This window comes from Erigeron canadensis, chromosome 2 (assembly GCF_010389155.1).
Source record: "Erigeron canadensis isolate Cc75 chromosome 2, C_canadensis_v1, whole genome shotgun sequence".
In the NCBI taxonomy this organism is placed as follows: domain Eukaryota; kingdom Viridiplantae; phylum Streptophyta; class Magnoliopsida; order Asterales; family Asteraceae; genus Erigeron; species Erigeron canadensis.
The window spans coordinates 24,666,177-24,692,951 of NC_057762.1; the positions used below are offsets into that span (position 1 = coordinate 24,666,177).

At 33.0% G+C, this 26,775-nt stretch overlaps 2 protein-coding genes across 3 annotated transcripts; both read left to right on the top strand.

The window, feature by feature from the left end:
* The first annotated feature begins 851 nt into the window (after positions 1 to 851).
* Positions 852 to 4,017, top strand: LOC122587313 (auxin response factor 16-like). 2 transcript variants are annotated; one of them, XM_043759445.1, is made up of 4 exons: positions 852 to 982; positions 1,615 to 2,673; positions 2,937 to 3,643; positions 3,752 to 4,017. In XM_043759445.1, the coding sequence occupies exons 2-3, from the start codon at positions 1,639 to 1,641 to the stop codon at positions 3,570 to 3,572; spliced, it is 1,671 nt and encodes a 556-aa protein (XP_043615380.1). In that variant the 5' UTR covers positions 852 to 982; positions 1,615 to 1,638; the 3' UTR covers positions 3,573 to 3,643; positions 3,752 to 4,017. The 2 variants fall into 2 exon arrangements, with proteins under 2 accessions (XP_043615380.1, XP_043615379.1); XM_043759444.1 differs by having other exon boundaries at positions 864 to 982; positions 3,749 to 4,017.
* A 7,518-nt stretch (positions 4,018 to 11,535) lies between these two features.
* LOC122587340 (mRNA-decapping enzyme subunit 2-like) lies at positions 11,536 to 16,801 on the top strand. The gene is made up of 8 exons (XM_043759474.1): positions 11,536 to 11,704; positions 12,954 to 13,105; positions 13,201 to 13,328; positions 13,745 to 13,840; positions 13,919 to 14,071; positions 14,284 to 14,387; positions 14,491 to 14,558; positions 16,275 to 16,801. The coding sequence occupies exons 1-8, from the start codon at positions 11,619 to 11,621 to the stop codon at positions 16,472 to 16,474; spliced, it is 987 nt and encodes a 328-aa protein (XP_043615409.1). The 5' UTR covers positions 11,536 to 11,618; the 3' UTR covers positions 16,475 to 16,801.
* Positions 16,802 to 26,775: the final 9,974 nt, after the last annotated feature.

Genomic DNA, 26,775 nt, shown 5'->3' on the forward strand with positions numbered 1-26,775 from the left:
ACGGTGTGTTGGGCATTCCCGAAGCGTTCCAAGCATTTTTTGGACGTGCCATGGAGGGGACGCTTTACTCTTTCCAGCCTTAACTTGTGATGTCATATTCTAGTGTTTTGCTATTAGAAAAAAAAAGAGTAAAATTCGAAATGCAACTTATTTGTCCTATTGTGGGCTTTAGTTGTTATTATCTTATATAAAAAAAACAATATAGATAAGTTAACACAAATAAATATGTTTAAGAAACCATATATTTCGTAGATACATGTAATATGAGCAAACACATAAAGCCATTACATTACATTAGATATGTACAATAAGCGAAAAATGTACTTTATGAACATGCCTAGCAAGCTTGTCTATTAATTGGATTATAAAACAAATAGATTATATTAATCATAGTTATAGTTAGGGTTTTGTTAGTGACAACCTTTCGAATTGTTAGTAAAAACTAATTGAATACATTAACATTTGTACCTTGCTGTTAGAAAAATCAGGGGACGGTTTTTAATATATAATGTACAAGTTTTTAAGCATGTAATATGTTGTTAGTGACCGCCCTTAGGACTGTCATTACTATTTTTTCCAACATATTATTCCAAACAAAATTTATCACGTTTGATATTATTCCAACATATATACACGTAAAAAAAATAAAATTATTATTTGTATCCAACAATAACTTGATTGACTCAAATTCTTCATATTTAAAATATTATTTAATATTAATATTCTTTACTATATATAATAAATCTATCTATTTAAAAAACAAAACCAGATTATTATGTCGAGAGAGGGAGCGAAATACTTGGAAGTAAGTTATTTAAAAGTCATCTCTAATTCTCTCTCCCTTTTTTATATCCATCTATATATCTATAATAATAATAATGTGAATGTGAATGTATGTGTATATATATACAAATGCATATAAGACCAGAAAACCATATTTGTCTGTTGTAAGCCACCGTCCGGTCGGCAACAAAGCTTTAAGGTGACCGTTTCTGTCTCTGTCTATATCTCTTTCTTTCTGTTTTTTCTCTTTATATATATTACACTCATTCTTTAACCCACACTTTCTCATAACTCTTCACTTTCTTTTTAACCATAATAATTCTAGTCAGTTTTTTTTCTCTCTCTTTTTTTCTTTATGATTGATTTATAGGAATAAAAATTTGTTGGTTCTATGAAAGTTTGGATTAGATTTACTGGCGTCAAATCTTTATAACATTAGGTGTGTATGTTTATATGTATGATCTGTTTTGATTGGTTGTTATGAAATCTGGGGTGATGATGATTTTATAAATATTTTTTATATTATTATGTGTATTTAGGTTTAGTTAAGTTTAAGTTATTATAGGTTGATGTTTGGAAAATATAAGGTTTTGTTGTTATGTGTTGCTACAAAACAGGGGATTTTGTTTTGTTCTGTTTGTCATGTTGCTAAAAATCCTGGATAGTTATAATCAACTAATTATGAATTTATATTTTATTTTATAAGGAAAAAAAAAAAGTAAAAGTAAAATTTTAGAGTTATGTTTGTAATTTTGAATTGGTAATTGTTTTAAGTTATTTGTTGTTTATATTGAAACTTACATTTTTTTTTTTGTTGTTGTGGTTTTGTAGGGATAGTTTGTGATTTTTAATTTCATGATGATAAGTGTGATGAATTCTATGGAAAAAAGCTTGGATTCACAATTATGGCATGCTTGTGCTGGTGGGATGGTGCAAATGCCATTAGTGTACTCAAAGGTTTTTTACTTTCCACAAGGCCATGTTGAACATGCAGCTTTGGGGAATGTGAACTTTGGGGATTTCCCGAGAATCCCGCCTTACATTCTGTGTCAGGTATCTGCGATAAAGTTTATGGCGGATCCTGACACAGATGAAGTGTACGTAAAAATGGGACTTGTCCCATTGAAAAACCATAATGATTTTGGTGGTTCTTTTGATAATGATGATAGAATTTTAGGGTTTGGTCAAAACAAGAATGAGAATCAAGAGAATCCAACGTCGTTTGCAAAGACGTTGACTCAATCGGATGCTAACAATGGTGGTGGATTCTCGGTACCTAGGTACTGCGCTGACACGATATTCCCTAAGCTGGATTACGCGGCTGATCCACCGGTACAAACCATTCAAGCTAAGGATGTTCATGGACAGATTTGGAGGTTTAGGCATATTTATAGAGGGACTCCACGTAGACATCTTTTAACGACTGGCTGGAGCAATTTTGTCAACAATAAGAAGCTTGTAGCTGGTGATTCTATTGTGTTTGTTAGATCTGATAATGGTGAACTTTGTGTCGGGATTCGAAGGGCAAATAGGGGAAGCAATAATGGTGGATTTTTTGGGTTGGCAGGGGAAAATGAGAACAATAACCAGTATTTTAAGAACCCAAAAGGGAAACTTAGCCCTGAATCTGTAATAGAAGCTGCGAATTTAGCTGCAAATGGTAAGCCTTTCGAGGTTTTTTACTACCCAAGGGCAAGCACTCCTGAGTTTTGTGTTAAAGCTTCAACTGTCATGGCTGCAATGAGGATCCAATGGTGTCCAGGGATGAGGTTCAAGATGCCATTTGAGACGGAGGATTCATCTCGAATAAGCTGGTTCATGGGGACAGTTTCTTCAGTTCATGTCAATGATCAAGTCCATTGGCCTAATTCTCCTTGGAGGCTCCTCCAGGTAATAATTTTTCTTTTATTTTGACATTCTATAAATATGGTTCCTTCTAGTTATATGTTTATAAGAGCTTATTATTTGGTTTGTCACTCAAACACATATCATTAGATCAGTTTTAACAAACAAATCAAGAATCATACAAGTTATTAAGGCATAGCATGTTTTGATTTTCATAAACAAATATATGAATGGAGAATTTTGAATTTCTATAAAGAATTGAAAATCTTTTGTTGGTTTGATGTTGATTTACATTTATTTGATTGAAGGTAACATGGGATGAACCAGACTTGTTACAAAACGTGAAACGAGTAAACCCATGGTTGGTTGAAATGGTGTCAAACATGCCGGCAATCCATCTTTCACCCTTTTCTCCTGCAAGAAAAAAAGCCCGAATTCCACAACCTCTCGATTTCCCTCTTATTTCGTCGCTCATTGCTACCAACAACATTCCCACAAGCATCCAGGGAGCCAGGCATAATAGTTCTCAATTGGAAACAGATTCTAATCAAAATCCCCAAATTAAAAAGATTCCGTCTTTCCCATTAGAGATGCTGAATAATGATGACCCTTTGAGTAAGATCTCTTCACCGGTCATAGAAAAAACGAAAGAAACCAATGAAAAAGTCTCTAGCTTGCTACCAATGGGGAACACTGACTTGCATTCAAGTTTGAAAAAGAATGACGACTACGAAAAAGATAAGAAAAGACCTGTGTTTGTGCTGTTTGGTCAGCCAATCTTGACTGAACAACAGCTATCAGAGAGTTGGTCGGGTGATGGTTCGGTGGTCCTGCAAAATGGTCCAGTTCAAAGCTCGTCTGATGAAGCTGGTCCATGGCTCAAAGAACAAAAATCTGACTTTGGGCTAGAAGCTAGTCATTGCAAAGTTTCAATGGACTCATGACTTTTAGCTAAGTCATGAAAAAAAAAATTGTACAAAATTAAAGCTTGCTACTAAGCAAATACAAGCCGCAGGTAATGTACATTGTACATTAATATTATGATATGTTCTACTTCATGAATTTGTATATATCTTTTAAGTATAATTTCTTGTTTTTTTTTGGCTTTAATTTTATGCAGTAGGTTCATCGGGACAGCACAAACGCTAACAATGCTAATGGAGTAGGAAATAAGATCGAGCAGCATGTTTCCGCACGTACATTTGTGATATTAGGATTTTGTTTCGTTAGATTCTTATCTATTTATGTTTTTTTTCGTATATGGACAACTCCCATTTGACTTATTTTGAGACGTTTTAGCGTTTAGTTACAATTTTGATACTTTACTGATGTGTTTGGAACCCGAATTCTGGTGAATCATTTGGATGAAATGCAATGGCTGTTGATGCATGAGTTTCTTGTGGTTTTGTGGAAGAAATGTCATGCATATATAGCATTGTTGTGTTGGTGCAACTTTGACCAACAGGAAAAGTTGTTTTTCTAGTTCATCTTGTTGGTCATATATAATTACAAAACTTAACAAAAAGTATTAAACAAATGTGTAGACTCGTACACTAAATATCAACGCAACGCATACTAGCTAGTCCTACTTAATAATGGTAGAAAAACTCTATGAGTGTCTTATGTGTAAATTTTCATTTACGAGATTTAATTACATGTGTACTTAAAAATCTATCTTATTACGTTTTGACATGGCGTGCATGTATTACCATTACGATATGATGGTATAATTATAAGATTCCTTAAGGTGGATTTTATTTGTCTTTGTGCATTAACTACAAGTTGTTAGATAGTTAAAAAAGGCCAATCAAGTTGGTTTTGATGTTAAGAAGTTCATCTAGAGTCGATGAAATTCACCTTTCCTACCGGCCAATTATACGGTGGAGTGTAAGAAATGTCACCAACAATATATAAATAACATTGATAACAATTGAGTGTGAACAAAGAAGTTATCAAAAGGGCAAGAGGGACCAATATTCTCTGGAATTTTAATTTTTTGTCACTGAAATTTTAAGTTTTTTTTTTTTTTTATGGTTTTTAATTAAAGTTTTTCTCATTAATTTTTAAAATTTGTCTCATCTTGTTTTTTTTTTCTCGTCAACTTTTTTATTTTTTTCATTTCGTTTTTTCTTGGTATCGCCCCTGATGAGTTTGAAGCTGCATATATGACACAAACTAGAAATTGATATCCTTGAAAATGTGACCAACATCATGCTTGCAACTCTTGATAGAAAGCCATAACCTCATCCTTTCCACATATATTCAAAATAACCTATAGTTGATTTTGAGCTCAATGTGTATGTAAAAGTCAAAGACTCGATCTCTATATATATGTTATCGAATCTATATTGTGCCTAGCGAAAATATGAATGAGAACACGGAAAATATGTTATTGGGATATGATACTGGAATAATATAATACAAGTCAAACACAAGCAATTCAACGACATTGTGTTTGGTAAATACATAAGTATCCTATGTGTATTTCAGGTTTCCATACAAACATAAAATAAGGCTCCTAGGATCACGTGCTATGCACGTGAAGGTGTTGGACTATGAAGATATAAAAATATTGCGTAGTAAAAAACAAGATCAAATGTACTCCCTATTACTTTAGGGGGAGGGACTCGTGAGCGAGCTGAGATGCGAGATGGAGAGAAATGGAGCGAGCTCAGTCAGGTTCGGGTGCCACGATCGTGAGTTCTATGCGAGATGGGGTGAGCGAGCTTCAAGCACGCGGAAGGCTGAAGAGGAGATGAAGGAGACAAGGGTGCAAAGTAAAACTATTTCAATCGATCATATGACCGTTGGGGACTTGCAGTGTAAGTTTAGACGCTCCAGGGGTATAAAGTGACAAGTCTGTGAAACTTTCTTTTTTAAAATTTTTTTTACATATAAGGCCGAAATCATAACACCAAAAACAAAATCAAACACCATTTTTAACCCTATTTTTCTCAATTCAAACACATATTTTCATCATATGGATCCATTATCTTCATCATCTTCATCATCATCGTCGTCCGAAGAGATTTCTTCAGCTTCAAAATTTTCAATTCCTTTGTCGTTTCCGAATTTATCCACGGGTAGTAGCCTATCTTTTTTGCAAAGTGTTCTTGACGCGGTTGAAGACGACACGACAAACTCAACCGAAACCCACACCTACGTCGAGCGGTTTTGGGTACGAGCTCACGTGTGGATACGGCCGAAATTCTATATATAGGGCCGAAACTCACATTGTACACGCGTGTATTATATTGCACAACATGATTATAAAGGATGGTGGAAGGGCAATATCACTGGTTCGTATTGCGGATACGGGAGTTCAAGTGTTTTATAACCATGATATCGCATATTTTATATATATATATATATATATATATATATTTATTTTACGCGATATCATTTCTTTTATCATAAATTATGCTTCTTTTTATGGACTTTGGATACTTAATAAATGATTTATTAAAAATATAGGTCCATGTGAAAAAAGTTTATAAAAAGTTTCATTGTTGTTTGCAAGTTGGAAGATAACCAAGCTCAAATGGATAGTCAATATATTGTTTTTACAATTTGATGGTATGGCTGATGACTTGTACTATTCGTATTTAGTTGGAACTAGTATTTCTACCCGGGCGTTGCCCCGGGAGAAAAACATAACTCTGGTGATAAAAGTTACAAAAACATTAAGCCGAAAAACAAAATTTGCGTGACAAAAGTTAAGAAAATAAAAGTTGTGGTTCAAAGTAAAGAAAATGAAACTTTGGTAATAAAATTTAGAAATCAAAAGTTATATCGTAAAAGAAAATAAAAGAAAACTTTCAGAGCAAAGTTTAAAAACAAAGTTATATGAAAAAAAGTACAAAAGTTAATAAACTTTATACCTAAAAACAAAGTTTGTATGTTGGAAGTTTTAAAAAACAAGAGCTATGTGACGAAAGGTAAAAGGGGAAATGTAAAAAAAAAAAAAAATTTGGTGGAAAGTTTAAAAAGTAAAAGTTATATAGTAAAAAAAAAAGAAAATAAGGGTCGTTAAGTCCGTCACCTAACAGTCATTAGGTCTGTTACCTAACCATCGTTAAGTCCGTTAATTATGTTGGATGCTTTAAAGGCTTGTATCTTATGCTAAAGGGGGGATACTTTTAGCTACAGTAAAAAAAAGAAAATAAGGGTCGTTAAGTCCGTCACCTAACAGTCGTTAAGTCTGTTACCTAACTGTCGTTAAGTTCGTTAATTATGTTGTATGCTTTAAAGGCTTGTATCTTATGCTAAAGGGGGAGTACTTTTAGCTACAGTAACTCCCCCTCACATTCCAATTTTAGTTTTTAATATGTATATATAATTGTCGAGTACATATTTCATTACGTGGACTACAAAGAAAATAAGAGAAAGAATGGGTTTTTTATCACTTGGGCATTTAATTGGAGCTTATTTTGTGGGATTGGGTCGAAAAGAAAGAAAACACAAAAAGGCCGTTTGGCCTTTTGTTTTGTGAGTTGGCGAAAGAAGCAGAAGAGTTTACCTGACCCCAAAGTCAAAACCACTATATATATATATATATGTATATATATATATAAATATATATATATATATATATATATATTTTTGAGAGGTGCTGAGGGGAGTTTTCGAGGGGGGATTTTGGAAGAAGTAGTCCTCAAGTTAAGATCAAAAACATTATATATTCAAGATTCATCATAATTAATATAGAGGTGCTTAGCAAAGATATAAGAGTTTGAGAAGAAACAATTAGATCATTAATTTGTACGAAGATTTTTTGGAGGAGGTCGGCAGGAGACTGGGGGCGTGAGTTGATAGCCGCCAAAGCAAGAATCCTTTTTGGCTTTTGTTCGTGAGCTAGGAGCAATAACATAATTTAGTCGCGAGCCAAGTTCTCCTTTGTTTTTTTAAAACTCTTTTATTTTATTATCTTTAGTTACTTATTAATAATATATTACTATACAATTATTATTATGGGTTTTATTTATGTGATGATTATTAGTTTAATTTTCTTATCATGAGTAGCTAAATCTTTAATTATCTACTAAGATGAAGTGATACAATTGAATGATGGTTGCACTATATTTGAATTGGTTCTTCATTTAAGTGCAACCTAAATAAGTTGTGTCATGGAGTCGAAGTAGATGATCTTTTAATTAATATTGATATTAAAATTTCTCTTTTCAATTAATTCTACGGAATTACTAACTTTTTCAAATTAACTAACCGCTTTCAAAACCAAGGTGACGGGAGTCCTTAAATCCAAAACTCTTTTTAAAACTGCATTAAACTCGCTTGCTCTAAATCAGTTCCTGTGTTCGATCCTGGACTTACTGATAGCTTTAGTATACATGATAAGATACACTGCCTGTGTGTAAAAATCTAACTATTAGTATTTTCTTGTTTATAAATTTAAGACTAGATTTTACACATCAATGATGCAGTGGATGAGATAGAAGATGAAGATGGTCATCATCGTCTTCGATATGATCTTACAGAGCACGTTGGGAGACAAAATTTATCCCATCTCGATGACCCGGTGACTTAACCAACACCGATTGCCGATTTATTTTTGTAGTTTTTTTTATTCGTAATAAAATGTGAAAAAAAATGTTGAGAGTGATGGTTATCACTTAAAAAAGGTTGGAAAAAATGTTAGAGGGTTGAAATGAAGTGGACTATTTTGATTGGATAGTTAAAGGGAGATGAGAAAGATGAACCTTCCACTCCCTCCATCCTTAGCTTAAAGAATTTTTTCAAAGCACTAAATGTTTAAAGTCAATCCAAAAATAATATTAATGCTTAACTTTTTAACTATATTTCCACTTATCTATATTTATATGTGAAATATTTATTTTAAAACTAAAATTTTTGTAAGAACTAAAAAACTTGCCAAAACAATCTGTGATTTGAATTTAACGCAATGTGTATTAATTGTGTTTTATAAAAACACATTGTGTTAAAGTCTTAAATCACAATGTGTTCTTGATAGCGCGTGAAAATGAGAAAAATTTTCAAACACACTGTGATATAAACTTAACACAATGTGTTTTCTAAAAACACATTGTGTTAAATTTAGATCACAGTGTGCTTTGGTCAGTTTTCTAGTTTTCATGAAAATTTTAGTTTTCAAATGATCACAACCCATACTTCTATACTTATCTTATAATAAAAATAATGCTCTTTCTCATGGTGTTAAAAATGTAACCATACGAATATACAAAATTGCCCCTTCTTTATTTAAATTCAAATGCATTCATATCTAAACAACTCTCAGAGTTTCATTAATTGATTGCCACATGTATTTTTTTTTTTGTTAATGCTGACTACTATTGAAGCTACGTTATTATTATGGTATTTCACTTAATTGATTGCCTACTTATACTGTTTTTAATAATCACGACATCGAACGCACTGTTAATGGTATTCACTGCAACATGGGTAGTATGCTACTTTTTATTCAAAACTAATGACATTAATATTTAAAAGTTTTCCAATCCCAAACTAACAGCTAGACAAGAAACGTTTATTTAAAGAAACAACCATATACGGACCCATTTACGTCAAAAACCTAATAAAAATTGGGTTAAGTGCTAGAGAATATGTCAAACGCTTTATTGCGTGTATCTATTTTTAAAAAGTTACTGTATTATTTTATGGATTCATATATAATTTCGTATATAGGTTGTATACTTGTATGTATATGGTCCCATGTCCAGTTTGAAACATATTTAACCTTATCAAATCATAAAATAGTAAAATTTAAATGTTGTTACACATGTATAATATACATATATAAAGTTCGATCTATAACTAGTGTTTGTGCTATAGTTTGACCCATTTATCGGCAGTTAAGCTATAAAAGTTATACTTTTATAATTATATATATAAATTCAAAGTTAACTCGTTAAATGTCTCTAGATTTGCTTAACTCGACAAGTCTCAAAGGGGAGAGGATTTCCTAAGTCAAGTTGGGATAACCTTAGGGAATCCGTTCCCCAACTACAATGTGTATTGAAGGCCTACTCGAATTATCATGGTACGGTATAGTTTGATTGATTCTAGGAGCTCTACTTGATCACTTTTGGTCTAGTTTGAAGTTAGTAGCTTGACAGTCATTTTTCATTTAAGTTCGAGCTCGGCTAGAAATATCGTCAACTTCAGTTGGAAAAAATTGAATAGCTTAAAAGCAAAATGAATATACATCATATATACTCAACTAAGTAAGCTCAATTCGACTTGCTACTAAGTTTGATTTGGGTGAGCTTGAGTTGAATGTTAGGAAACATAACTCAAAAAGAAGTCTGATTAGTTCGAATTAACATTTATACGTTACATATACGGCTACAAAAACGTAATAAAAATTGGGTAAAGTGTTTGACAATGTCCCAAACTCAAACTAAAATAATCAAGTTAGATCGATTTATTGTGTGTATCCAAATTTTAAAATTTATTATTTTGTGGATCCGCATATATGTGGACTTTAATATCCATGTAAGGTGTCATTTCCCAATTGTAAATCACTAGTTCCAAATATATATAACAAATTTTAAAAGTTGAATACACACAATATATCTATCTAAAATCGATATATATATATAGTCTTTGAGCTATTGTTTGACCCATTTACGGGCACTTAACCTATAAAAGTTATACTTGTATAGTTATAAATTGGTACTTAGCTTGCTGAATGTCTCAGATTTGCTTTTTGTCACGAACTCGACAAGTCACAAGTCTGAAGTTTGCTTTTTGTGCTCAAACTCGACAATCAACTCACGTGTTCATGGTACTACTATACTACCAACTACAATGTGTCGCAACAATAACTGACAAAGTTTATCAGTTGACGACATCACATGAAGTCATGGTTTCTAGTAGTTATGAAAATGCCCAACACAACTCAACAGACAAAGTTCATCAGTTTTAGGATGTGGTATTTGATAATAATTTTATTAAGATAAAGCGATTCTGATTGTTTCATAGGATTTAAATTGGATTCAAAACCATTCATATCTTAGCTTTTTAATATATACTAACTAATCAACCCAGGTTCAATTCGGGTTAACTGATAGACGTTTTGCAACTAAACCGAATGATATTCAAGTAGCTTTAAAATATGTTCTCATGTATAATAACAACGTTAAATAAATTGAAAAGTTGTGATAAATTATTATGTAAAAAGCGAAACTAAACGGAAACAAAAGTTGTGTGGTTATGGACACATATTAAAACACATTCGGTTGGCGAAAACAAAAAAAACAAACATTATCTGGAAAAAACACCATAGTTCTCGGCCTATTATAACGAAAAAATATGGTGATTAAAAACTTACATAATAATGTGAACATTTAATAAATATATTAATGATACATATTTAAAAAAAAAAATATTTTGAATTTCAAATAAAAAAGTATGATGATGTCATAATTAAATTAAAAAGATGTGTAATAATATAATTTATAAAAAAATTGTATGTCCTCACAATATTTCTTTATTATATAATAGATTTTGAAAAAGAATACAAAGTGAAATTGTAAAAATACTAAAAAATTGAAAATGTGAGAGTTTTTTTTTTTTTTTTTATCCAAATTGAATGTAAGACAACACTATTACCTAATTTCTCTTTGTATGATTATAACAAAAATCATAAATCCTATGATTATTTTTCAAAAAATAATATAATTTAAAATATAATATGCACGATTTTTGTATCTATCTATTTGATGATTTATTATTGTTAAATTTATACGCGGATAATGGTCACGTTTCGTCTTTTAATCTAACGGATGATGGTCACATTTCGTCTTTTAATCTAACGGATGATCGTCACGTTTCATCCTTTATACGATCGACTAAATACGATTATCAGCCTCATTGTGAATTTCAATTACTGTACCTTTTATCCAAAAAATTACAACATTTTAAAGAATTATTATATACTCTTCTTCGATCCAACAAATCGGAGTTGGTAAAATAAAAAGAGAGAAAAATTAATGTCAGGGGGAGGGATACCAAGATCATCAAGTGCACCATTGAAAGATGGCATCCCTCCTAAAGAACTCCTTGATGATCTTTGCAGGTTCTTACTCTCACTCTTTTTATATTCTTCTATATCCATCTATATCTATATCTGTATATCTATTGTGTATCTCTTTCTGTTAAGGAATTATCATTATTAGATTAGATGGTTAGACTTCTGTATGTGAAATTTGCATTGTGGGTTTTTCTTAAATTAGTTTCCTCAACTTGGAAAAATACATTTTACCTCAAATTGCTAGTGTTTTGGTTATGACTGCGTGGAATGTGACATGATATGACAATTTCTTCGCTTAAGGTTTCCCGAATGCGCAGAGTATGTAGCACAACTTTAGGCAACACGCATAGTGTGTTATTCAAATAGAATCCGGTTAATTATATTTTCGGGGGGTTATTGGGGAGGTTAAAAGAGGCCCTTGATGGTAGTCCATCAAGAATAAAGATAAGAGGGGTTAAAAACAAAACACCATCAAACTAGTCAAAAGTCAAACCAGGACAGAACTAGGATCAGATCTTGTTGTTGTGGTGCCACCGACATGGTTGCACCGCAATGATGTATAGCAAAACAGCATAGTTGTAATCACAAGCAACCTTCACTACAATCAAGTTTTCATACTTCCGCCAATCCCCAAACATTGCGAGTCTTTTTTAACTTGAACAAACAAAATTTTAGGCCGACCCCTTTTTCTAATGTCATCTAGCAAGTTGCTGTTTGACTGAATACTGATTACCTTTCTGAAAAACTCAATCGTTTCTTTCATGTCATTGGCACGTAAGTCCCTAAGGTTAGCCTACTTTATGATGCTCCACACAACATTGTGGTATATGGGACATGGCTGCATTTTTTTGCAAAAGATCCCATACTTAATTACTTACGAAAAAGCTGTATTGGAAAAAGAAGTGGTTGATCCCATCTTAAATGAGCAGGTTTATGCTCTTCCAGTTAACTTGAATAGATGTTTGCGATGTCACGATGACACATAGTTTTATGTGGTTTTAAAATTGTGCCCACGCGATGCGGATAGATTTAAGCGGCAGTTGGTGGTGGTGGTGTAAGAGAAGGGTCAAGTATTCCTTTTTATTGGGTTCAGGAAGGGGTGATTTGTCACCTTTTTTTTTTTTTATCGAAGTGCAAAAATGACTGTGTTGCTTTCGAGTTGGTTTCACTTAATCCTAATATGGAATTTTTTATTTGTGTGTGTGTGTGTGTAGGGTGGGGGAGGTACGTTGTATAATAGCATAGATAATTTTATTATTAATGACTCTGATGATTGTTTGTCCTCAAATTCCAGTCGGTTTGTTCTAAATGTACCCAAAGAAGATCAACAATCGTTTGAAAGGATACTGTTTCTCGTGGAGTATGCTCATTGGTTCTATGAAGACAATTCCGTAGAAAATAATCCGTCTTTGAAGTCATTCACTCTGAAAGAATTTACCTCTTTAAGTATCCTTCTTTATACTAATTGTTTCACTACTTCATGATCTAAGTTTCCTTCATATTTCTGGTTATCACTTGCATTCCTTAATGTGTTATAATAGTGTTCAACAGTTGTGATGTTTTGAAGCCTTATGTCCCTCATATAGATGACATATTTAAAGATTTCACATCATACAAGGTTCGAGTTCCAGTAACCGGGGCCATCATTTTGGACCAAACGTATGAAAGGGTAAGGTATCTTCTGAGTTTCAAAATTTGCTCACTTGTTGATTGATCTTGATTATTATTCACTTAACCATGTGAAATTGAAGCATCAGTTATGGTCTAAACTTTCGTCTTTGTCTTTCACTAGAGTTAACTTATTCTCTATTTTCTGGCTAATATAAGACCCGGGATGAAGATTAAAAGAGAAACATAAATTATTTTAATAAATTATCAACCAGTGGGTACCAAAATCATATGAGCAATCATTATACCTAAGTAACTAACCATTTTTGATGATTGTCTTACTTAGAATTTGCAGAAAAGAATGGTAGTAGTTATATGCCTTCACCATTATCTATGGCCAAGTTGATCTCGACTAACCTTTTCCTTCGTTCTTTACCTTTGATAGTTAATCATTCTGTATCTTATTGGTGTTTGCAGTGTGTATTGGTGAAAGGGTGGAAGGGAACCAGCTGGAGTTTTCCTAGAGGTAAAAAGAACAAAGATGAGGAAGATGATGCATGTGCCATCAGAGAAGTAAATACCGCCTTCTCTTATGTGAGATTATCTTTCTCTTGACTTCCTAACTAAAAAATGTATCCTTGTTGGCTGCAGGTGCTAGAAGAAACTGGATTTAATGTTTCAAAACTTATTAATAAAGAAGACTATATTGAAATGATATTTGGGCCACAAAGAGTGCGACTCTACATAGTTGGAGGTGTGAAAGACGACACAACATTTGCACCACAAACCAAAAAGGAGATCAGTGTAAGTCATATGTGGTATCCAAGATGTAAGATTGTATACATGTTCACGCATACCCTTTTTGTTCACAAGGTTGTTAACTAGGAGTTGGACCAAAAAGAATTTAAGAGGCAACTAAATTATATTTGTCATCTGAAACCAACATGATTGTTTTTTATAGCAGCAATTAACAAATTTCAAATGCTTTACCATTTACATTGTTTTATCCGTTGCAGGAAATTGCATGGCAGAGGCTTGATGACCTTCTACCAGCAAATCGAGATGTAATATCACGTAGTGTAACAGGGCTTAAGCTTTACATGGTCACTCCATTTTTGAAGTAAGTACGTATGCTGATTTTGTGCTAAATTTGTGGTTGTGTTTTCATGTTATGTTGACATATCTATCCATCAACTAATGTTTACAAAATTGGTTTCGATCAGATCTTTGAAATTGTGGATTTCTTCACATCAGCCCCCAATCGCACCCAGAGCCGATTCACCTGCTAGAGGTTCGTTATCTGCTCTTCTTTCTATCATCTAACTAGTTCTAAATTTTTTCTAGCATACCCAAAAATTTGTAGTTTTGTACACCAAAAATGTAACGTTAGACATCGAAGGATATGGCTGGACTAGATGGCAACCTCAAATTCTAAACGAATTGGCTTTGTATGTCCAGGTGACCATGCCATAGTAATTGGACCTGACAAGTTATGAAAATTTTCTCTGATGTATGAATGTCCACAAGAACTTTTACTTGCAACTCATGAAATGCCCAACTCCCATGTCCTGATGATGTATAGTTTAGGTCCTTTTTGACCGTTTAGCATTTTAATTTCATTGGTATATGATGATGTACCATCACTAATCCTCCGGACTCTCCGGATTATCAGCACTAACGACAAAGGTTGAGCCTAAACACCTTGTGACAAAGCCAAAAGGCTCCGGACCCTACGCACACTCGACAGACAAATAGTACAATTGAGAACGTGCGATAGTACGTACGGTGTGTACCTGTACTCTCAAGCCAAAGACTGTGGCACAGCTGTCCGATGATAATGGTCGCTTGTCCAACGTTACCGTTAGCCTCCAGTTGTCTGGATCCTTCTCAAGGGGCCTATAAATACCCCTTGAAGGATCCATCAAGAACCCTAATGCATTCTTACACACACAAACACCTTTATAAAAATACTTGGTGGCGTGAGGTTAATACTTCACACCATTAGGGAACCGCCAACAAGTATAAAATCATCTATTTACACCCTCTTAATCATCCATTATCATTTTCTCATACAAGATTAAATCCTTTTAATTTAAGAGTAACTTTACCCTTAAACAGTATATATAGTGGGTAACATCTTGACATCTTTCCAAGAGGTCCAAGTTCAAACCCCGCGAGGTACAATCTTTGGGGTGGCCAAGGATGGGTCGGAAACAGCCTTAGGAAATTCCGGTTAGCTCGCATACATCTGAGTTAAATAGACTTTTACCTTTGCAGGGAACTTAGTACCGAAAACCTCACCAATTTGCCTGTTTATATGGAGGGTGCAACTAGAAGTGAACTCCTAACGTTCATCCATTTAAGTTGATGTGATAAAATTTAAAGATTGACACACAAATAATCTCGTGTTTTAGTGTTCAACTTTTTATTATGGGGTGCTACATAAAAGGACATGTTGCAAAAGGAAAAAGTGAGACCTTTTTATGAATTGGGAGTAAAAAGCACTGTTATTAGGGTTAAATAAGTGATATAGTATCCCTGGATAGTCAGTTTTGTTCTTGCGAGTGTGTATCTGATCATCCATGTCTCTAAAATTGATAACTAATACTTGAATCAGTGTTTTAAGAAATAATATATCAATTCTGGAACACATATCCAAACACCCTTATCTAGAAGTAGTCTCTGACCTTGCATTGCCTAGCGGGATTGGGTATGGTTGATGTATATCCAAACACCAAATGGAGCCTCAACTTTTGATTTGCAGGGATCATGAATAGTTCTCATTTACTTGAGTCTCGATGTAGCCGAGTTACCATTTTGTGGGTTTTTCTCAGTTGTTATTGGGACCCTTACTACCATTTTGTGGGTTTTTCTCAGTTGTTATTGGGACCCTTAGCAATATATTTGTTTCTTATGACACCTTGAGAATGTTACCCCATAATCTGTTATAGCCATAGACTGATTCTTATAGATGACTAATTTTGCGGGGTGTGTGTGCATTGTGAAGCATTGAGTGTGTGGAAGGCAAAAGGCAGCTCATCGGGGAGTAACTTGGTGATTACAGAGACTCCATCAAACAGTAACCTGGTTTCACTTCCAGTTCTACATTCAAATTTCTCTTCTGACAAAGGCCCTGGCCGAAGCTTCAGAAACTTCCAGTTCAATAGTGCTCCCATTCTACAAGCAATTGATGCTGCTTTCTCGTGATTTGGTTGCATATTTGCACATACGTTGACATTGTGAGCTCACGTGGCCATTTCGTGCTGAAATTGGTCCAAACTGAGGTGTGAAGATGGATGTACATTTTGTATAGACATTAGCCTTTCCCAATTAATGTTTGGCATATTTGCCGTTGAAATTGATATGTTGTTTGATCGGGAAACCTTTTTATCTTTCAGCCAAAGTTCTTAACCAGTTCTTCGGCCTCCGTGTCTGATTATGTTACAATTTACATAGATTCGAATGATATTAATAATTGTAACTTGGTTGTTCAACTGTTTTGTATTAATAAAAAAATCTTGTTGCATACATAAACACAAATGTATTTGTTTATGCAGATTAATAATATATGTAGTTATGCAGTAATTAATAAATATATGTACTTATGCAGTAATATGTTTTAGGGGTTGTGAACTTGTGATCTTTTCTATATGCATGTGATGTTAATATGGAGGTCGACATTTCATGTCCCATAATAATGAATCAAAAGTTTGGTTATCATCAAACCGTTCCTTAATGGTAGTGATAAATTTATAACAACATTTATCCATTTACGAGTATTAACCCTCACCCAACCTGAGAAGCATGTGCCCATCACTCCAGCAATGGCACCAAATTTGTAATTATTAATATTAACATATATTTTTATTGTTCTGATTTATGATTCAATTGGCTTCACCAATGAAAGGGTAAAAAAACGATTCAACATCCTAATTTTCAAAACATTTTTTGTTATAAGCTAAGGTAGTTGGGTGAGGGTTGAAGTTAAAGTTGAGTATTAAAAACCTACTCTTGTTTATTAGGATTTGAGATGATTGGTTGTGTGGTTGAAGTTGTAAGGTTGAACATTAAAAAATCACCCACTTATTTTTGTTAAGTCGGGTCGAGGTTAGTCATTAAAGACGTCACCTACTCATACAATAGGTTTGTTTTTTTTTATTTTTTTAGTTTTATTTAATAAAAACCCCTAAATTTAGAACGAAATATTCTTATTTTTTTTTATTTTTTTTAAAAATAAAAAATTATATAAGTAGGATATGAGGCAATGGATGCGAGGCATGAATACATGTTCTAAGCATTTAACCAAGCTTATATGCTTACTTTGGCTTGCTCCACCTTGGGACTAACGCATAATGTAATTTTTTTTCATTTAATATTTTGCTTCCCATTGAGAAGCGTATGTACTTTCATCCGATGAGTGAGAAAATGAAGATTCTCTAAGGGCTCGTTTGGTTCCCAGATTCTTATGGAATTGGAATTAAATTCCATTCCGTAGTACGTTTGGTTGTCAAAAGATGATGAAATTTCATTTCATTGGAATGTAAACATTCCATCATTTGATGAAATCTCCATTCCTTGGGTTATTGGATGAAATTTCATTCCTTCATTCTCTTGAATTTTAAGAAAAACAAAAAACATTTCATCAAAGTCCATTCCTTCGGAATCTAATTCCTTTGATAGATTTCATTCCTTACAAAAACATTATTTGAATCAAACGCACCCTAAGTGTTTAGCCTTGGCTCTTGAGATATTTGAGATTTTATAATTCGGATCAAAAATTGCTTAAAGGAAACATGTTTATACATTTTACTCATCTAAAGAATACGGTCAAGCTACTTTCATGTAGCATTTTACACCTTTGTTGAAAACTAGATGATGCTTTCATCGGTGATAAAGTTGAGATACTGTGATATGATGGACTTTTATCTTTTTGATTGGGTGCTAAGTAGCATCAAGTTTGCACATGATGACTTTTTTTTTAATCCACAACGAGTCATTGCTTCAAAGTTGAGCTTTCAAACAACTGACACATTGAATCTATAGGTAAGTGAATTAAAAGCACGTCTAGATATGCATTAAGATATCTAACATTAAGACCATATATACCGAAGTATACATGTGTATAGACACGCATAAAACATTTGGATTTATACTATATTTATGAAAAGCTAATACACTATGTCAGAGAATTAGTATTTGACTAACAAAGGGTGTTAAAAGCTAAAACAACACTTTTGTACGGTGTGTATATGTACTGACGCTGAAATTCTCCACTTTAAGTCTTTGACTACACAAACCCACTATTCACCCCTTTCCATTAAATTATTACACCATATCTAATCTATTCTTATATTACCCCAAATTCTCTTATGCCAAGGTTCGAACTTTGGCCTTCTATCCAAGAGGCATAAACATCTACCAAGTGGACTAGTCCCACATTGGCGTCAATATATTAGTTATTAGGCTAGAATTATTCCTAGCAAGAATAAAGTCTAAATATCTTTTTTTTTTTTAACAGCAAAAAGAGATATATTTCATTAATAATAAAATCTATATATCTAAAGGAAAAAACATCACTGTATATAGCTTGTAGATTTAAAAAACTTGGCCTGAAGGAACTCAAGAGTGCATTTTTATTTCAAATTATTCTCTTTTAAACTCATCGTTGTTCTATTTTATGTAAAAATATATATATTTTTCTTTCACTAACGATACAAATAGAATAGTTGTATCTACACCATTAAAAAAAATAAAAAATAGTTGTATCTATCTCGTTCGGCATACAACTATACAAGGGATAGAGGGATAAAACTTTTTATTTATTGGATTGAAAGAGAGTGTGTAGTCTTGTCTTTTTTTTGAACATAAGTGTGTAGTCTTGTCACTTCAAAGTATGAGACTCATCTTGCTCTTTGAATTTAAATGTCTCACAAAATAACACAAATTTATTTGTTGTGACCAATCACAGTATCACACCACCAACCGTCCATTTCTTTTCCCCCCAAAATTAAAGTCACATTTTTCCCCAACTTACCAACTCCTCTCTACCCCTATCTCTTTCTTTACAAGAGAGATTGTGGTCAAACCATTGCTCAAGACTAGATTTACAAACTTTCCTAAAACAAATATCTAAAATCTTTCAATCTCCAACAATTTTTTTACACAATCTCTATCGTCTCAAGCTATAAACCGTTGGCGATCTACAAAACACACTTGTGACCAATCGAAGCTACTACCGATGCCTCTTACTAGGTTTGTTACTTTTTTTTTCCCTTCAAAGTGATGACTGACGATATGAGGTTCGTTTTAACCTTTTAACATGGAAATTTTCGGTTTCTTTTTTTTTAGCTTTCTTAATCTAGGTTCAACTTTTAATATTATACCAGTGCATATATTACCAAACACTATTTCCCCGTTCTCAAACACCTCGTCATTTTGTACGATGGTACAATCAAGTAATGCGAAATTTTGTGTATCAACAATTCAACAGTCAAACAGTTATCTCTTTTTTGCAATATATAGTACAATTATATTAATATTATGCGTATATACTATATATACTAACTCATAAAGCTACTTTCATTTTAATTAAACAAACACATATTAGTAAAAAGAAAATGCATATACATTGTTACATTGGGTGTCAACTTGAACCATTTTACAAACACATTTTCTTATATATAAAGAAATGTTACAACTTGTTAATGATAACTAACTTTGAAAGCTAGGAGCCTATGACACGATTTTGTATTATCTCTCAAAACCACTATTACCCTTGAAAAATAACAATTCGTTATCTGATTTTTATCTTATGAACTCACAAGAGACTAAATCAAGAAGTTCGAACAGAATGATCCAGCAGCAAGAAACTTGAGCAGCAACCACTACAAAATAGTCAAGGTTCAAGTAAGTGTTTCTTTACTCAAGAAAAAATCAGTAGGTTTGGGTCGGGTTTGGATTTGGGTAAGTGAAAAAAAAACTGTGAAGGTAAAATATTTAACGAATAGAATTAACTCGAAAAACGGTTTAAATTTGGCTAAATATGAAATACCGAGTTTCGGTTTAAATGTGGTGGTTCATCTAACCATCTACCAGTTTGTCCGTACCGAGTTTGTTTTGACTTGAATTTCAGCAAATGGAATTTAGCGAGTTTGCACCGAGTTTGTATTAGATGGTTGGATTAGATGGTTGGATGAACCACCACATCAATTGTCGTTTTAACCTTTAAGCTATAAAATTTCGGTTTCTTTTGGCTTTTTACTTTAATATTTAATTTACATTCGTTTGTCTTTCCATTAAATGATTGATATAGGTTTTTAGCTTGAAAATATATGCACTAGTATAATTTTTAACTTGGTGTTGGCTTTTTGCTCTTTCAGATTAATTTATATTCATGTGTGTTTTATAGCTATGTTTGGTTTAATTTGTTGATTTATTATTGTTCTGTTTTAGTTGTTTTTAGATTTTTTTTACTAATGGTTAAAGTGATAATTACTTGTATATTTTTTGTTGTAGTTGAAGATGCATTTAAAATTTTTAAAGGACAGTGCTAGTCCTGAAAATTTTTTAAAAGTGATAATTATATTCATGACCAGCACTGTCATTTCACATGATATATAATTATATTTTTTTGTTGAAGATGCATCCAAATATATAATGATATTTTTTGTTGTAGTTGTATTTCATTTAAAGTTATAATTATAAATTTTGTTTTTAGATTTTTTTTACTAATGGTTAAAGTGATAATTATATTTTTTAAAAGTTTGCACATGATAGACTTTTTTTTTTTTTATATATCTCATTGCTTCAAAATTGAGCTTTCAAACAACTGACACATTGAGTCTATAGGTAAGTGAATTAAAAGCACGTCTAGATATGCATTAAGATATCTAACATCAAGACCATATATACCGAAGTATACATGTGTATAGACACACATAAAACATTTGGATTTATACTATATTTATGTAAAGCTAATACACTATGTTAGAGAATTAGTATTTGACTAACAAAGGGTGTTAAAAGTTAAAAAAACACTTTTGTACGGTGTGTATATGTGCTGATGCTGAAATTCTCCACTTTGAGTCTTTGACTACACAAGCCCACTATTCACCCTTTTCCATTAAATTATTACACCATATCTAATCTATTCTTATATTACCCCAAATTCTCTTATGCCAAGGTTCGAATCTTGGCCTTCTATCCAAGAGGCATAAGCATCTACCAAGTAGACTTGTCACACATTGGCGTCAATATATTAGTTATTAGGCTAGAATGATTCCTAGCAAGAATAAAGTCTATATATCTTTTTTTTTTTTAACAACAAGAAGAGATGTATTTCATTAATAATAAAGTTTATATATCTAAAGGAAAAAACATCACTGTGTATAGCTTGCAGACTCAAAAAACTTGGCCTAAAAGAATTCAAGAGTGCATTTTTATTTCTAATTATTCTCTTTTAAACTCATCGTTGTTCCGTTTTATATAAAAATATATATTTTTCTTTCACTAACCATACAAATAGAATAGTTGTATCTACACCATTAAAAAAAATAAAAAATAGTTGTATCTATCTCGTTCGGCATACAATTATACAAGGGATACAAGGATAAAACTTTTTTATTTATTGGATTAAAAGAGAGTGTGTAGGCTTGTCTTTTTTTGAACATTAGTGTGTAGGCTTGTCACTTCAAAGTATGGGACTCATCTTACTCTTTGAATTTAAATGCCTCACAAAATAACACAAATTTATTTGCTGTGACCAATGACAGTATCACACCACCAACCGTCCATTTCTTTTCCCCCCAAAATTAAAGTCACATTTTCCCCCAACTTACCAACTCCTCTCTACCCCTATCTCTTTTTTTTACAAGAGAGATTGTGGTCAAACCATTGCTCAAGACCAGATTTACAAACTTTCTCAAAACAAAGATCTAAAATCTTTCAATCTCCAACAAATTTTTTACACAATCTCTATCGTCTCAAGCTACAAACCGTTGGCCATCTACAAAACACACTTGTGGACCAATCGAAGCTACTACCGATGCCTCTTACTAGGTTTGTTACTTTTGACTCTTTTTTTTTCCTTCAAAGTGATGACTGACGATATGAGGTTCGTTTTAACCTTTTAACCTGGAAATTTTAACCTGGAAAAACGGTTTAAATCTGGCTAAATATGAAATACCGAGTTCGTACCGAGTTTCGGTTTAAATGTGGTGGTTCATCTAACCATCTACCAGTTTGTCCGTACCGAGTTTGTTTTGACTTGAATTTCAGCAAAATGGAATTTAGCGAGTTTGTACCGAGTTTGTATTAGATGATTGGATGAACCACCACATCAATTATCGTTTTAACCTTTAAGCTAGAAAACTTTCGTTTTCTTTTGGCTTTCTGCTTTAATGTTTAATTTACAATCATTAGTCTTTCCATTAAATGATTGGTATAGCTAGGTTTTTAACTTGAAAATTTATGCACTAGTATAATTTTTAACTTGGTGTTAGCTTTGCTTTTCCAGATTAATTTATATTCATGTGTGTTTTATAGCTATGTATGGTTTAATTTGTTGATTTATTAGTGTTCTGTTTTGTTGTCTTTAGATTAGTTTTACTGATGGTTTAAGTGATATTTATATTTTTTTGTTGTAGTTGAAGATGCATTTAAAATTTTTGAGATATAGATAAGTAATAGCCTATCACAAACCACTCGTTTTCTCTATGGATTCTTCGCATCACTTTATCCCAACCTAAGTCTCGGTGCATAAACGATAAGTCGTGCAACACCACTAATGCTTTTCTTTTACTAATGGTTTAAGTGATAATTATATTTTTTGTTACTTATACCCCATGCAACAAATGATATACTATTAGTTGCAGTGTCTTTATTGAGAGTAGGTTATATCTGATACAAATTTTTACTTACAAAATATATACCTCTCTTTATCTCTTCATCATCGTATCTTCTTCTTCATCATCCTATCTTTTTCTTTTGCTGCTTTTCATCTTCACATCTCCTTCTTCAAGCTCCTTCTTGCACACTTACAGCCACTTAGCTCTTTTTTCACAACACCAACTAACCTTCCCTAAATTTACACTCACCACATCATCATGGATGGATTTATAACGTTCATCAGTTTTAAAAGTTAAAACAACACTTTTGTACGGTGTGTATATGTGCTGATGCTGAAATTCTCCACTTTGAGTCTTTGACTACACAAATCCACTATTCACCCTTTTCCATTAAATTATTACACCATATCTAATCTATTCTTATATTACCCCAAATTTTCTATCCAAGAGGCATAAACATCTACTAAGGTTCGAACTTTGGCCTTCTATCCAAGAGGCATAAACATCTACTAAGTGGACTAGTCCCACATTGGCGTCAATATATTAGTTATTAGGCTAGAATGATTCCTAGCAAGAATAAAGTCTAAATATCTTTTTTTTTAACAACAAAAAGAGATATATTTCATTAATAATAAAGTCTATATATCTAAAAGAAAAAACATCACTGTGTATAGCTTGCAGATTCAAAAAACTTGGCCTGAAAGAATTCAAGAGTGCATTTTTATTTCTAATTATTCTCTTTTAAACTCATCGTTGTTCTTGTTGGAGTCAAGTTGCTCATCTATCCGGGAGAACTCGGATTGTACTTTTACATACAAACATAGGTATTTTTAAAATCATATGTAATAGAACTTTAAAAATATCCTCCAAACTTCAAATTTTAGCATAATTGTTTAAAAATAGTAACATAATAAATCAAAATTTGAAAACTAAACGTAAGATTAGTTGATGGAATCATGTTTCATCATCATTTTGTGCATATTAAGGTAAGAGAATTTGTGACTCGGACTCGACTCAACGAGGTGAAGAGTTAGGAGTTTATTTTGGGTACTTGACCGACTAGGGGAGTTTTACAACCATGGTTCATATAGAGTCAACAATAGCTGTCAACTTCAACCATTGTAGTGTTGTACAACCACATTATATATGTGTGTGTTTCTGTGTATGTGGTCAACTAACCATTGACTAGTTGATAGTGATACGAGTATTTAGAACGAGTACTTACTTTATTGGTATTAGTGAACCTGTGTAAGTGGTGGTAGGTAATGTAATTTATATGGCTATTCATTTTCCTTTCTTTTTGAATCTGTTTTTTTCTTTTTTCCTCTCAAGACCAGATAGTACAAAACTTTCACAAAAACAAAGATCTAAAAGGGTTCATCCCCAAGAATCTATTTACTCCATCTCTCTCGTGTCAAGCTATAAGCGACTGGCTAGTTAAAACAAGCGCTTGTATCTAAATGTGAACAGGTAATGAAAAACTTGATTGTCGATATATATATTTCCTTTTCAAATATACCTTTTTGGTATTTGATCTCTTCATCTTCTTTTCTCACTCATCTCAGAAAACCATAACTGCTACCGCTCAGATTCACCGCCGGCAACAAGTTTCGGCCACATTCACAACACCAACTAACCCTTCCCAAATTTACACTCACCAAAGCATCATGGTTCGATTCATAATGTTAGTTGCAAAAACTGGTAAAATATATTGATAGAGCGACAGGCTAAACAATGTTGGACATATAAAGATGCAACGACGTACAAATTGTTGAGAGCAAACGATTCAAGACCCTACATGGATGTAGGAATGGATGATCAGAATAATTCTCTAGTACTGTATCGTTATCCTACTGCTGCTAACAAAGTGGTATACATATACATCAAACCATATATTATTGCTTTTCTTTATTACGAGTATTATTATTATTGTCATTATTATTTTTGCCTAAAGTGTTTGAAATTACTGTACTACTTATCTATACTATATTATAAAGCAGATCTTCCTTGTTGAAAGTCCCAAGTTTGCAACAATCAAAACAGATTAAATAAAAGATATAAGATAAGAAAATAAACACGTTTAACTATATGTATATTAATTAAACAGTAAATACATGATTGGTTTACAAAGAAGAAAATTGAAAATACTTGTTAAGTTTTTGATACACAAAAACTTAAATGTTCTACAATAAGAAACATACACAAAGTGACAATTGCAGAACTACACCAACAAGGGTTGCGGCTAGGTCAAGTGATTCCTTATATAAGCAGAGATGAGAATCACATGACAACCCAATAGATGTTGATACCTCAAGGTTGTCAACCATCTATTGGTGGATCTATCAGATCTGCAGGGTTCTCTATCTTCATCTTGTTTGTTTCCAAATCCGGTATGAGAGAGAAAGACCCAGGTACCGTTTTGGTACATGATCACATGTCTTCAATCTTCTTGATCAACACGTGTCTTTAGGACCACTCTTCTTATCTTCATTTTCCCGCCCATATTTGACTTGCAAATATAACGGTGAGTCATTGAACTTATCCTTTAACTTGAAGATAATATTGATCGCTGAAAGATCGCTGAAGAAGTTACTCGCTGAGGACTCGCTGAAGAAGAGACTTGCTGAGTCTCTCAGCGAATCCATAACTCGACAATCTCCCCCTATTCGCTGAGGAGACTTAGCTGAGTAAAAGGCTTGCACTAACAAGTATTTGACACAAGATTTTTGGTACAATGCTGATTTTATATATGACAAATAATTTACAAATACAGCAGAGTAAAATTACAAATATTAATCTACTCCCACACAGATTCTTGCTTTGCTTCAATGAAGGCCTTATCCTTTTGTCTTTCAGACTTCATTAATTCTTGATCAATTAGCTTGATGAATCTTGGATTGTTTGAAGTCCTCGAGCAATACTTTCTTAATTTAACAAGAAATCCAGAGGGAGCGATGGGAATTTCACTGGTCCTGAAGAAGAGTTCATGACCATGAACATTACAAAAGCAGAAACCTCCCAGATCTTCACTGTACAATCCTTCCACGAACAGTAATCTTGAAGGCATGCGAAGGTTGAGCGATGATTCCTCCCCAATATTAGATTTTGGTAAAGCTCTAAGCATAGTGGGGAGGGAGGAAGTAACCTGACCAGAAGCTGTCCTCTTGACACCACTTCTTGGTTGCTGAGGAGGAGGATATGGATGTCTGGCAGCGCTGAGCAAGGAATCTTCAACTTTGTATTTCTTTTCCAACTTCCTTGTTTGCTTGATTTGGTCACCAGCCATCTTCAGTAATGGATCATACACAACAGTTTTATTGTCTTTTATCAGCTTGTAGATCTCGATCCATTCAGTAGGCCCAAGAGTATCTAATTTGACATTCTTTAGAGTAAACATCCTAGGCATACCTTTCCTTTGTATTTGAAGATTTATTCCTTGCTGAGTAAGAGAAGGCTTGACCCACAAGATCTCTTCATTTCTTTGCCTTCTTTCTCTTGAGTCAAGATAAGTCTGTCGTGCATTGTTCTTCTCAGCAAAGAATTCTTCTTCTTTCTTTCTTAATGCCTCCAAGCCACCAGACTGCTGAGCAAGTCTTTTTGTTTCTTCATCAGCATTCTTAAGTTCTTCACCAACAATCTGCTCACTTATGAACTTTCGAGAGA

What these genes read in the sequence shown, in the direction of transcription:
- LOC122587313 (XM_043759445.1), top strand. Translation starts at nt 1,639, where the DNA reads ATGATGATAAGTGTGATGAATTCTATGGAAAAAAGCTTGGATTCACAA. An exon ending in CTCCTTGGAGGCTCCTCCAG is followed by an intron (nt 2,674 to 2,936) that starts GTAATAATTTTT and finishes ATTTGATTGAAG; the next exon opens with GTAACATGGGATGAACCAGA.
- LOC122587340 (XM_043759474.1), top strand. Translation starts at nt 11,619, where the DNA reads ATGTCAGGGGGAGGGATACCAAGATCATCAAGTGCACCATTGAAAGAT. An exon ending in TGGACCAAACGTATGAAAGG is followed by an intron (nt 13,329 to 13,744) that starts GTAAGGTATCTT and finishes TGGTGTTTGCAG; the next exon opens with TGTGTATTGGTGAAAGGGTG. An exon ending in ATGCATGTGCCATCAGAGAA is followed by an intron (nt 13,841 to 13,918) that starts GTAAATACCGCC and finishes TGTTGGCTGCAG; the next exon opens with GTGCTAGAAGAAACTGGATT.